This window comes from Aphis gossypii, chromosome 3, assembly GCF_020184175.1.
Source record: "Aphis gossypii isolate Hap1 chromosome 3, ASM2018417v2, whole genome shotgun sequence".
Classification (NCBI taxonomy): Eukaryota; Metazoa; Arthropoda; class Insecta; order Hemiptera; family Aphididae; genus Aphis; species Aphis gossypii.
This window is the reverse complement of record NC_065532.1, coordinates 19,199,456-19,213,818: the sequence shown is the minus strand read 5'-3', so window position 1 is coordinate 19,213,818 and position 14,363 is coordinate 19,199,456. Positions and strand designations below refer to the sequence as shown.

Here is a 14,363-nt window from a genome sequence, read left to right as displayed (position 1 = left end):
GAAAATATTTTTTAACATAACTAGGTTAGTATTATTTTTGTACCTAATCAAAATTATTAATCAACAATTTTTAATGTAAATAAATGTTTATTATTCAAAAAAATTATTTTAATCTCTCATAAGAATTTGTTACTGGCACTAATTATTTGTTCGAGAATTGATGATTGAGGTGTTTGAGATAAATGGGGCTTATCCCTTTAAAGTAATTAAGTTTGAGTTTAATAATTTTTAGGGACACTTATCTTTTTCAAATCTTGGAGTTTTATTTTCCTAATTCGAGCACTGGTTCTAAATATACGCTTATATATAAAGTATACCACAGGTAAGTATTTATTAATTACACAAATATAATATTACATAATAAATTAAGGATTTGTTAATTCATATACAATTAAATCAATCGATCATTGATCAATGATTTTTTAGGACAAAAAAAAATAATTTTAAACTACTTTTAGTTTCGTAAATTAGCGTCATTAATAGAGAGACAACTATAACTACTTTTAAAATTAAATGCTATATTTCACGGGATAAAATGTGTTTTGTATGTTCACGAGTACACCTACACGTACAATAAACCGCAGTAATATAATATTATAATTAAATGAATTCAGTTAATATACGTATTATTATTGAAAAAAAAAACAATGATAATATGAGATTCGATTAATATTTCTAAACGGTTTACAACATATCGCTAAGTTATTGACAGGTAAATCCAGTCGATTTAAAACAGTTTTGTATATTTTTATTGATATTCGTATATATAGTTTATACCACGAACATATATATATATATAATCATTATAATATTTAGCTATATTATATAGTACAATAATGTATATGAAACACCTGACATAAATAATGTACCTACACACGTAATTAATATTGAATATTAAAAACCTATCAACAGGGTATGAGATTTGTGATTTTTGAAATCAGGTACTTACAAGGGGTAGGGGTAAATTAAGAATACAATTTACACACTAATGATGACCATCTGAAAAAGGTAAAATTCTCGATCGGCACAGTTATTCTATGATGCAGTGTTCAATGTGTCTTTCGTAATATCATTTTCATTATGAAAAACGCCTGGGAGTAATGTACTTATAGGTACAGTACAAGATGTCAGATTGCGTTTTTTTTTTCAGTAGACGTCTTGTTTTTTCCATAAAACGGGTTTAAGTGGATAAATGTTAGACAAGCGCCAGACGATAACGAGATAGGTATAGTAGATCTTATATTGTTTAAAATTATAATTGGAATTTTTGATGTGTGATTTTGAGGAATCTTGTAAACACACGTCGTGTCAGCTTCAGGTTAGGTAGGGCATCTAGGGGTTAATAAAACTACTGATATTGGAGGCCCTTTATAAAAAAATTAATTTCCGTGTATAAATAGCTATATTTACTTGATGAATTTATTATATATTATTCGATGTATTATAAAAGTGAAGATGGTTTTAAAAAATAAAAAATCAACTAGATATATGGGTTACTACCATGAAGATTCGAGTCCCAAGTAGGGATAAAACTGAATCCATAACAGTTTAGAATGTTTGATTGCGGTTAAATTTTTAAAATTATAAGTATAGATGTGATATGGATATTTTCAGAATATTTAGTAGGTATATACGGTAGAAGATACTATAGTCTTTTAAAATATAGGATAATTCATTAAGCAGACTCATCCCCACTTTTTCATTTCATAATAAACTTATTCGAATCCGTTTTTTTGAATTTTTAAACATACTTAAAAACCATATTTTCAAATTCTGTTATTTATTGTTTTAATTTATTAAGAGTGTCTTGCAGCAATAAAAATTTCCGTTTTTCAAATGAGAACTCCTCTCTTTTTACTCTAAATTATTTAGTGGTTATAGTTATTTTAAATTTTGTCGTAACAAATTCGAAGTTCGAACAAATAGTGTCACGATGCACAATACAATAGGAATAATGATAGGAGAAACAAACGAAACTAAGTAGGCAATATGAAAGAAATAATAAAAACAAAAGAACAAGTTGGATACGATATTGACACCACTTATAATAATAATAATAATAACAAAGGTAAAGGTCACGCAAGTGCGGTAGTTCAGGTCGTAAGTAAAATATATGGCAACCAAAAAAAAAACACAAAGAATAGGTATAACAATAAAAGTCTCGATCGTTGAAAAACGAAATAAATAAAAGATAAGGTTTCGCAACAAGTCGCGGAAAATACACGGACTGCGTAAAGACGGTGGCGGGCGGAGATCGGTCGTAACGAACGGTTAACAACAGACAAATGCCGCCGAAGCTCTCGGCGGTCGCCACCCATGCCGCGGGAGCTTCGGGGCTCATCGCCGACTCAGAAACTGGTTCGATTAATCGCTCGGGCGTCCCGATTGATTATCGAACGAGTCTAGCGGGTGAGATCGCGGTATTCGTGCGACACGACCGTGTCAATAGTTTTTCAGGTATTTAAATGTCGGTTACTTACTAAAATAATTTACAGTGGAAAAAAAGAGTTGTCATTTAAAAGTTTGTAGTGCTGCAATAAACTCCTTAAGTGGAACAAAGAAAGAAGGAAAAATTCAAGAAGTTAAAAACGTGGTCTTTGCGTGCGTACATCGAAAAATGTCAAAAAATCAGACTTAGAATAGCCGCGTCATCAGAAAAGTAGGCGAGCATGCTCAGTGAATCACTCTGTACACGATTTCAAGTCAAAAATCTAGGTTTTTGGACCGGACACGAGTCGCGCAAACGTGGACGATACATATTATTATTACAGGTCAGGTCGACAACGACATTTGACAGGATGGGCGGGGGCTCGTACTTTATATTAAAATTATTGTATTGTGCGACGACGGACTCGTCTAAGTCACGGCAGAGTACTTATTGTGGCGTGGCCCCGTCGCCCATTTGGTCCCGCCGAACCGACGACGGTGCGTTCTCTTTTCCACTCGACCCAGCGTCTTCAACGCGAACATGTCGGACCGCGCCCGGCACCGGTCCGGGGCGACCGCCCATCGTGGTCATTCGAACGCGGCGCCGAGCAAGTCGTCTTCGGATTTCCTCCGGGACTTGCACCGGTGGTCGCGTATCAAGCTCCGGTACGGGGGGCACGACTCCAAATCGCATTCGCCGAACCCGTTTTTCTTCTCGTAAGCGTAGTCCAGTGCGTCCCGCGACGATTTGGTCGGGTTCAGCAGCGTCACCGTGTCGCTGTCGATCATGTCCGAGTCGAACAGCTCGTCGCCGAGTTCGGCGTACGCCACCGATCCGAATCTGAAACGTTTCAAAAACAAACCGATTGAACACGACGTATATATACATTAAATACACATAGTAGGTATAGTAGTAAGTGCAATATTTTCTATATTATAATTATTGATGATATCTACTTAAAAATATGACTGGAAAGGTTTTTATTTTTTAAGGACGCACAAGTACCCCCTAGACGTGTATACAATGACAGAAGACTGAAAGTGATTTTCTTTGGTGGCGATCGCTTGACGTGGTGACTGTATGTGCGGTGTAAATAAAGTAAGTACTCGTATTTTATTAATTATAAACTCATGATTTATATTATACTCGGCGTATAACATATCATGATTAGAGCCTTGATTCTTTAGTATGTATTATTTTTTTGAGTGATCTATGGACTACTGCAACATTATTTGCTAGTTTTCAACGTACCTCTATGGCTCTATCGCTCGTATATATACAAACAAAATTTACGCGGCACACGCGTGACATGTAAAACGTACCTATATTACATTTTCAAAACGTTCTACTCGCATACGTTTGTATACAGATGTATAATAGTAGTGTGCACGAGTAGACAATAGAGATATATTATGACACACTGCGAAGCTATATATTATATTATATTTATTATAACGATTCCTGCGTATATTATTGTGTTTCGTGCAGGCCCGCAAAGTTTATTTCACCTGTCGGAGAGCAAATAATAATATAGACTTCGTGCAAACCGTGTGCATCTGTTGCGACGTGATACCAGAGGAAACGACAAAATATCTTCTTATTTTTGTTTTTCGCAAAAGTCGATATCGATAATTTTCACTATTATCGCTTTATATAGACCGCGGTAATACTCATGTAGTGCATCTGCTGCCCCTTGGAAAATATAAACGGTGTTTGTAATGAAAATCAAATTAATTAGTTATTATATTGTTTGTTTAGGCAGTGTATAATATATAGCAATGGATAATTTTTCCATTTATGGATTCAGATTAACACAACGAGTTTTTATAATGACCACACGTAGTTTATATTTAATTTTTAAACATTTTTTGTTCACTTTTGTAGTGAACAAAATATTTATTAACGGGAAGAATGTGTTTATGAAGTAATCGTAGACGGTAGATATCGTTTACACGTATAGTATATCTACTTATATAGGTAGGTATGACAGAGTTATTTCATAATTCGAGTCTATTTTGGAGAACTATGTTTTCGATTATCTTAGTAATTGTTTAAAGCGTATCAAAGAAGTTAATGCCCACAATGTTGAAATTGTGTAAAAATGACACCAACCAAGGCTTTTTTTTAATCTCTGAGTTGCAGAACGTACGAACTACTTGTTGCAGAGTCCATATCGTAGGCTCAGAAGTCAGGGTGAATAATTATATTACCATTTAAAATTTAAAAAAATCGAGTAAAATTAGGGTTCACTGGAGTATAAATAACTAGATATCTATTTTATTTGTAAGTATTATACATCATACCATTCATAACTTTATCATATAGGTACTCGTTTGGTTGATGGGCGGAAATGAGATGCTGAGATATTTACACATAAATATTGTTATTAATAAGTAATTTAGCTGTACATCTATACTTTATGCTGACATTTTTTGTATATAAGGTTTGCCCATATATTTTCATTATATTATGTTACCCATACTATGAGTTTAATTAATTTTCATATAGATTCAGAGCCCATAACGGCGATGTTTCAAGTAAAATTGTTTTAATACACAATATTTATTACGGACGGAGAATCATAGGTATGGAACGTTAACTTCAAGAAACTATGTTGTGAAAATCAAAATTGTCTCTTCGTAGTACCTAAATAACCACGTGTTTGAGATTAATTTCAATAAAAGCGCCGCTTAAAATCTTTGGTGCATTTTTTCGACCTAAAAACATAATTGTAGAAAAAGAAGAAAAAAACATAATTATGAAATCATTAGGTCAATTTTGGAGTTTCAAAAAAAAATAGTTCATCTAAGTAATTTGATGTAATGAATTCAACAGTTAAATTTCAAAATTATTTTCCAAGATAAAATTAATAAAACAAAACTGATTAAAAAAAAAAAATATATGAAAATTAAATACTCGGAAAGAAATAATACAATGAACAAATTATTACTGAACATTAAAAAATGTAATTTTACAAATTGCATTTTAATTAATTATCTGAATACCAATTTCTAGTAATTCTATTCTATAATAATAATTAGCGAAAAACATACCAAACATTGTTTACAATATTTTAAATTCAATGTGTTATTTTATATTAATTTTTATAAATCGTAGCCCTTGTGTTAAAATGGTAATTACATTGATAAAATTAATATTTCGTCTTCTGTATAATAAAAGCATAATACTTTATATATTGTCGACTGTGTTGGTTAACAAAATTTAAAAATAAAAGCAGTGAATATTTATTTAATTGATATTTCTGTTTTGATTAACTTGATATCTCGTAATAATATATAAATTGGAGAGAAAATTATTCAATTTATAGAAATATGTCGTTCTTTATTGATCTTTTGACAAGTGTATAAATGGAAATTAATTAACATAAATAAATGAAAGAACGGAAATTATTCATCCATGATTAGTTTAAGATATATTTCTGGTATTGAATAATATAACATATATTTCTGTTTAAAATATTAATTTAATTAATTAATTTTTTAGGTAGGTATCAGAAAAGCCAATAATCAAAATATTGTTCTTAATAACACAATTTGCGTTTACGGTTGACAATTAATCAACAAAAATCCTGTTAAGTTACTATTTAAATATAATATAATAACGTAAGAAGAAAACATAATTCGTTTTTTTTTTTAATAAAAAAATAAGAAGCCGCTTTTTAAAAGTTAAGCGTTTGAAATACACAACAAACTCAACGTCATTTTTCCTTCATCAACTATAGTGTTTAATTTATTTAAATTTTATAGTCAAGCATTTTACTTTGAAACTTTATCTATAAAAATAAATAAATAAACGAATTTAGGCTTAACACTCACCGATTTTTTCTCAATTTTAAAGTCGACCTGAAACTAAAATGCTAATATACTGTTCTATGATTAGATCAATTTGGTTATAAGCTCATAGTATTAAAATTGGGGATTTTCAAACAACCTATGCATTCAATTTTTCTGTAAAATAAGGTTTATGCACTAATCACGTTGGTTCTTCATATTAGGCATATGGCTATCTACTCACTACGCATAACAACTTTCAAATTAAAAATGTCATAGAATTAGCTAAAATCCACTAAAGTTGTTTCCATACAAAATTTATCTCAAATTCAAATCCCTTCGTTGAAAACTTGACTACAGCAGAAACTTCTTCACGGGCCAAAACTTTTTTGATATCGTAATTTATTATTTTGAACCAACGTGAAGTAACACTCGGTAGTATTTAATGTAAATTAATAAGTAAATTCCTCACATTTTATTAATGGCATAATATAATATATTAATTACTAATAAATTGCTATATGTACAGATTATTTTATATTGTAGTTTGTAACTAAAAAATGTAATAAATTATACAGGTTTCCTAATTTTCAGATTAAAAATTGTGGGAACTCTATAAATATTGATTTTTAGTATTAAAATATTAAATTCCATTTTATTAATTAATTATTAATGAATATACAGGTAACTCTACATTTGAAAAAAATCGTATTACATTTAAGATTTTCAAGTTGTACCTGATTTTGAGTTTTTATAACAATAAAAGTCTTGTAATTTACTAATCGAATTTATTTTAATAGGTATATTTATATTTTATACTGTCAATCACTTTGTAGGTATTCCCGTGGATATCTGTTTATTAGTATGTATCAACAAAGTTTGAAAGCTGTATTTGAATGTTTAGTTATTAGTCGTTTCTTTGGAAAATTTTAGAACTAGTTGGGAAATCCACCCACATTGCGGGTTAGGTAAAGGGACATTTTATTTTTATAATTTCAAACAGTACTCAAATACTTCGTATAAAGCAAATAAAATGTTAAAATCATAGCATATCAACTAATAAGCAATTTAAATGTTCGGTTTCAAATCAAAGCATTATTAATGCTAAGATAATTGCCACTATATACAGATCAACTTCATTAAGTAACAAAACCTATACCAAACTAGAACGCGTTGGCACACGTCCATATTTAATGTTCTCTTAATAAATGGGTTCGGTTTTGGTGTCTCTCAAATTATGTCAAATTATAGTTAGTGATTACCTAACCTAAATTAAATTAAATTATTTAATCTATTGATTTTCATGTTTGCGTTTAGCAATTATAAATTAATGTTTTGAAAATGTCTTTGATTTAAGATGACTAAAACGTAATCAATGAATGGAGCATTGAAGTATGCTTTTGTAAATTAAGATCATATATTACATTAATAATAATTTTATAGAGATCCAAAATTTGTACGAGTAATTTATTTTTAAAATTTTTAAATACCTAGGTATGAATAATAATTTTACAAACGTAAACATTTTGAAATTTGGTGTAGTATGTATTCATTATTATCGTTAAAAAATTCAACAGAAGGTATCGCATCTTTTTTTAACGGATGATTTTAAACAATATTTATATTTTAAAATTAACATAAGTCATGTTATAAATCATCATCATATAACAACATGTCATAAACCGGTAGGAAAAAAATTTTAAAAATTAAAAATTCATTTTTCCAGAGATTATTATACTTGCATTTCATGTAATGCTATTTTATTTTTTTAATTTTCAGTTTCGTAAATGAATAATTTAATTATATATAAATTAATATTATCGTTACACAGCAGCTTTATATGATGACTACGGACTACCTACTGTCAGGTAAACACTAGACAATATTAAATCTGCATAAACACGGTCGTTATTCGTTAGCATAAAAACTTAATAATAATATACGCGTAGTTGCAGTATAATATATAATGTAATTATTTAAAATCAACACTATAAAACATGAAATGCTTTTTGTGACTTGGATTGAAAAATATTTTATATTGGTTGACTGTAATATAATAATTATTTAGAATGATTCACCAAGCACGTTCATCCCTTTTTTCTTCAATTATAATACAATTATTAAACATTTGATTTTTGTAATTTTGAAATAATTTACTAAAATATATTCTGTGGAAATACAAACTTCTGTTTTAAATAAGAACCTCTCTTTTCTGATGCAGATTATTTAACCCATATTTTTTTCTGAAAATGGTGTTATATCGAAATCAAAATTCGAATAGGTAGTTTTGAGCAATTCAACTTTGCATACTAAGGACAATAGATTTATAATAATGGAAGATAGTAATTAATATCTTTTCACATTTGTAATTTATTAAAACGGAAGAAGTATAGTAAATATTAGATGAAAAATTGAAAATTATATTTATTATATATTGTTGTAAACTATTTTTAAGGGTTATTTTATACTTAATATAAAAATTATAATAACTGTGAAACTACCTTTTTGAATTTTAAGTTAGGTTCATCATAGTTATCCAAAAAAAAAAAAAAAAATTGAGCCAATCTAAATATTCCGGAAATCACAGTCTGAATAAATTTATAATTAAATGTAAACATAGGAAGGAGCATGCATGATGATTAACTATATTTATGACTATACCTATACCTACAGCCAACAGCAAGTTATTATTTCACACCATTGATAGTCTGTATACTGTGTCTCATTTTGTGGTTTGTCACCCACCCACCTTATAGGCATATTCATTTACTCCTCGTTGACTAGCTATAGTTCACGGGTAAGGTCAGCCATAACTTATTTAAATTGTGCATAACCATTAGAATATATTATTAATTAATGTAAATTTTAAAGTTAAAGTTTGAATTATTTGTATAAATTACCCAACTGTACCCACGTGTATTTTATAAATATATATAAATACATAATAAATATTAGATTATTATTAATAAAAAAAGCCGGGTAATAACAATTTTAATTATTTGTTTTATTTTGAGTATGTTTTTGTGTAGTTTCCATAAATTAATAAATCAAATAAAATAAATAAATAACGAATAAACTCAATATAATATGCTCGTAAATAGCGGATCTCTTTGATATTAAGTAATCATCTTCAAATTATATTATTGACGAGTTATTTATCGGTACAAACATGGTGGTATCATCAAACTATAAAATTGACAAATAATTAGAATATAGACGAATGGTATATTTATATCATGAATATAAATACATTATAGATCATACGCAAATACCGCTATTAATTATACTAACTACAAAAGAAGATTATGCAATTTTGTAGATTTTACAACATAATTAACTTATACAGTTATATCACGTATAGTAATAATACTTTGATAACTTTTGAATTATAATGTTTGTAATTGAGATTTAAGTATAGAAATGGGTTTGCAATAATTACTGCCATAAGTAATTACAGTCATTGGTAAAGTTATATACATTATTCATATTGTGAGTCAAACCTAATTTTTAGACAACGATATTTAATACACGTAAATAATATATATTTATACGATTTATACTATAAACACTATATTATAATGTATAATAATATACCTTAGTGTGTGTTGTATCTAGACACGAATACAGAACAGAAAAAGAAAACATTTTGGCGGAGGATTAAAGGTACATCGTAAATTCATAATTAATATGAATAACAAATTAAAGATTACATATAATAATATTATGTATCTACGTTTAACATATTTTTGTTTAACCGTAAGCGTTGAATTCTCAACCACTCTTCATACAAGAAAATTGTATCTATAAAAGCACATTAATTTTTAAACGATAACCAAATTGTTAAAAAGACATTTTTACTAAAATGTTGATGCAACAATGAGTAGAATTTAAGTTATTAAAATTAATAAATTAAGGATAAAAGCTATGAATTTTTCAGTATAAAATAGTTTGAAAATTTTTTGCGGTTCTAATGAAATTCGTCAAAATTCTAACTTCAATGCATTTGTAAAAATATGTACCTATATATTTTTAATATTTTTCTACAGATATAAGAATACATTTTGTATTAAATTTTCAAGAATTTTGATCTAGTCCAGCAAATAATTGTTTTATCGAAATTCATTTATATATAAAAAAAACTAAAAAAAAATTTGAAAATTCTTATGTTTTTAAATATCTCCAAAACAATCGAAATATTATGATAATTATATTATGTTAAAAACTGATAATATAAAAATTAAGTCAACATTTCAAATACCTACGGTTATTCATTTTAGAATAAAAAATAAAACGAAATTGTATTGTCAAAAATTGGATTTGCGAAAAAATGCATGTTTTCTTTTTTAATTTTTTGTTTGTTTTTCCTGATATAAAAATAAGACGTACTGGGAAATTTTAATCATAAAATCAATATATTCATCGCTTCACTCAGAGTTTAAAAATAAGTTGTTCGTATTGCACAGAATATTCTTTAAATAGTATCAAAATAATTGAAAATTGCTTAAAATGTCTAAAAATTAAAATTTTAATAAATCTATTATTTATTAAAGGGAGAATAGAATAATAGATAAGCATGGTTAGCGAATCACCCTATGGTCTATATATACTTATTATCAATTATGTATATTGTATATAGCTTTAATTTTGATTTTAGTTTAGCAAACAGATTGTATGATCAAAAGCTTTGTGATGCACATATGCATATATGTAATAAATAGTTTACCTATATAGTACTTTCGGCTTATTATAATGCATTACTACTGAATTATGTTAGCGAAAATGTCGATAACTATATAACTTTTGTAACAAAATCATTTACGTTAAGGCGGTGAGAATTCGTAATATTTTACATTCTTTTGCAGATTAGAGTTGCTTTTTAAATGTTTTAAGTCAATCATTTTAATCATTTAAAAAGAGTGCTGAGCGGAATTAAATTGCTATCATGTAAAAAACGTTTCACCCGATTTCATTGACATCGCTGCTTACAATGTATATAAATTGTTTTTTTATGACTATTTTATACTATAACAATTTTTTAAGTATTAATAAAACGGTAAATTGTTTGTATGACCCAACCCTTTTAATTGTTGAAATCTAATGTACAAAATAAATAGGTATTAATAAAACAAATAAAACACAATATTATTGTGCACATTAATTTAAGTTTGAAATGTACGACTATAGCAAGCGTGAGTATGTGCGTGGTGCACGCTGTGTAATAATTAATAATATATGCTTATTGTTTATTATATAGGTATTATTATCGCGTTAGTACTGCATGTTTAATTGTTCGGATATTTGAGAAACATTTGTTATATTATAAGTCATTAAATTTTGGAGAGAAGTTTAGTTCTAGTTTAAAATAACAGTATAAAATATTTATAATAATAAAAAAAAATGTTAAAATATATTCGAATTTTTGTCTATAGTATTATGTAACTACAGAACTGTGTTTACGTACTTAACACCTGAAGTTTTTAAATTATCGAAGAAATATTTTAAACAAAATATATCTACAGCTAGATATAAAGAAAGAGAGAAGTTTGCAATTATGTTGTGCAACATACCTAGCTGTAACAGTGAATAGTGTACAAATACATTATAATGGTTTTTACAGCTGAAAGAGATTCCATCGAAAGTTGCCGTGTTCTACTGAAAAATTATCAAGGTGTTGACGAAAAAATACCACTAACGGTTGGACATCATAGTTCTATCAAATACAATTACTAAGAAATTTGAAAAACTACTTCACTGAAGTATGCTTTGTGTTGAAATGTTCATTCCACATACAAGCGAATCGGGTGAAACATTTTGAGATTTTTTTACCGTTAAAAAGAGAAGTTCACACTGAGTTACAAGTTCTGATTATAATCTAAAAGTTAAAATGGACAATAGATAAATAGTTATTTGCACAAGATTATCTTTTATTATAGATTTAACAGTATGCTTAGATAGATTTTATAGTTGCTATATTACAGGGGTGGTCAAATATTTTTGGTCACGATCTACTAACAATATACTTCACTTTTGAGGATCGACTTCCATAGAACATTTTTTTTTATTATTGAATAACTATAGTTATTAAAAAATATAAAGGGCGCGTGGTTTTAAAAATAAATTCTTACATGATCTACTTTGAAATTGTCCGCGAACGACTATTTGGCCGCCCCTATAATATATTATATGGTTAAATAGAACATTAATTTGTTACATTGTATTAGCATCAATGTAAAATACATTAAAACAACATTTTACTAGTGAAAGTTATATATTTTTTTTACTATGAATATATTTATTTTACTAATTTAAAATACTGATTATCTACGTGTTTATAATTTTTACGAAAATGTAGTTAAATGTTAAGGATAATTTTATTTAAATTATTTATAGTTATGTATACAGTATAGGTACTGACAATGTTTGGAATCTAAATAATAACCAATAGAAATATCATATCAATTCACTCAAATATTAAAATTATGTACATAGCTGATAAATTGAAACGGTCTATCTAATTGAAATTACGATACGAAATTATTTTGAGAAAAAAATCAATCAATCATTTAGTAGGGAGAAGTTATCGTAAAATATCAGAAAAGCAGTGAGCCGCACAGTCACCTAAGGTAATTTGAACGACAGCAACAGCGGCTTATATTCCTGCCTCGTATAAAAACTGCGGTGTTCTGTATAATGTACAAGTTCTTGCGATAAAACGATAATAAAAAATTATATACTCATATAATATACATTCAATAAATATTTTTCTAGAAAAAAATAAAAATAATAAAATCTTGAGCATCAGTTTTATTTGAAAAATTGTCCATACACTTCAATTTTAATAAACAATAATGTCGGATCACGTTGAAAAAGTATACTGTAGGAGTTGGAAGTTTATACGACAATTTAACAACATTTAAAATATTTAAGTTAACTTATAATATACATAGTTTAAATATTAAATTGTACATACATATTTGTAGTACATAAATTTATAGTGAAATCGTGAAATTCTTCTACTTATGCATTATTATGATATAAAATTACATCATCAACGTTTTTTATAAAGTATTTTACACACGGTGTACACTTTGTATTATGAATCAAAAAGTTCTAATAGTATACTATAACTTTTATTGTCTATTACCTAGGTGTTAGGTAGATATATAGTTATAATATACATAATATATGTATTATATGCATTTCATTATATTTAATTTTTGGTTGTATATTTATATGACAATATTTAAAAAAAAGTCCAAATACATTTTAATGTTTTATTCTTATGGGATTTGTCTGTTGACTTTGTTACCACTTAATTAAAAAAAATATTTTTCATTGGGTACCGTATCAAAAAAGGAATATATTTAAAACAAGCCTAAAAACTCATATAGGTACCAAAAAATACTTGAAATATTTGAAATTTTGTTTTTTTTTTTTATGTATGTATTATACTAATTGTATTAAATATTTATTAGAAAATATGTTTGAATTCAGATTTGAAATTAATTTCAAAAGAATATTCAACCTATCGAGTAATATGAATACACTTTCTTCGTAATGTAATTTAATAATAATTATTAATATAGTCTTATTGTCGCACACAAATATAATATATATAATATATATATATATATATATATATATATATATTATATAAAAGACATATGGGTTTATTTGCAGGAAGTGCTTATGATTTATGAAACGTGATTCATTTACGAAACTCTATTATTGTTTCACATAAATAATTTGATAAGTATTTATTTTTGGAAACGTTTTTATTTGTTAAAAATTATTTTTATTATTAGTTCTATTTTTTTTTCATTTGTTTCTTGATTCCAAAAACAGAATGGTTTTTGGAGTGCTTATATGTATAAAAATCGAATTTTGAATGTGTATTTTATGAGTTATAACTACCTATAAGGCTATATAGTAGGTATATTAAATTTTAATAAACAGAGTGGAGTAGTACAGGGGTAGGTACACTCTACAAAATGTTGGTCAACTTTTCGATTCGTTCTGACTTAAAATATTTTAAACTAATAAGCTATTTACCCAAAATTTTACTTTTATAGATCGAAGTACTTCGTATAATATTAATCTTAAGAATAAGAAATTAAAACTCAATATCGTTTTTTTCAATAGAA

The 14,363-nt window shown here is 27.2% G+C and overlaps 1 protein-coding gene across 3 annotated transcripts in view; it reads right to left on the bottom strand.

Moving 5' to 3' along the window:
• Positions 1 to 307: 307 nt before the first annotated feature.
• LOC114119340 (uncharacterized) overlaps positions 308 to 14,363 on the bottom strand; it is a 164,561-nt gene continuing 150,505 nt past the window's right edge. For all 3 annotated transcript variants that reach the window (XM_027980857.2, XM_027980859.2, XM_027980858.2), the window contains one exon: positions 308 to 3,268. In XM_027980857.2, coding sequence (XP_027836658.2) covers positions 3,016 to 3,268 — 253 coding nt within the window. In that variant the 3' untranslated portion in view covers positions 308 to 3,015. The remainder of the gene's footprint in view (positions 3,269 to 14,363) is intronic.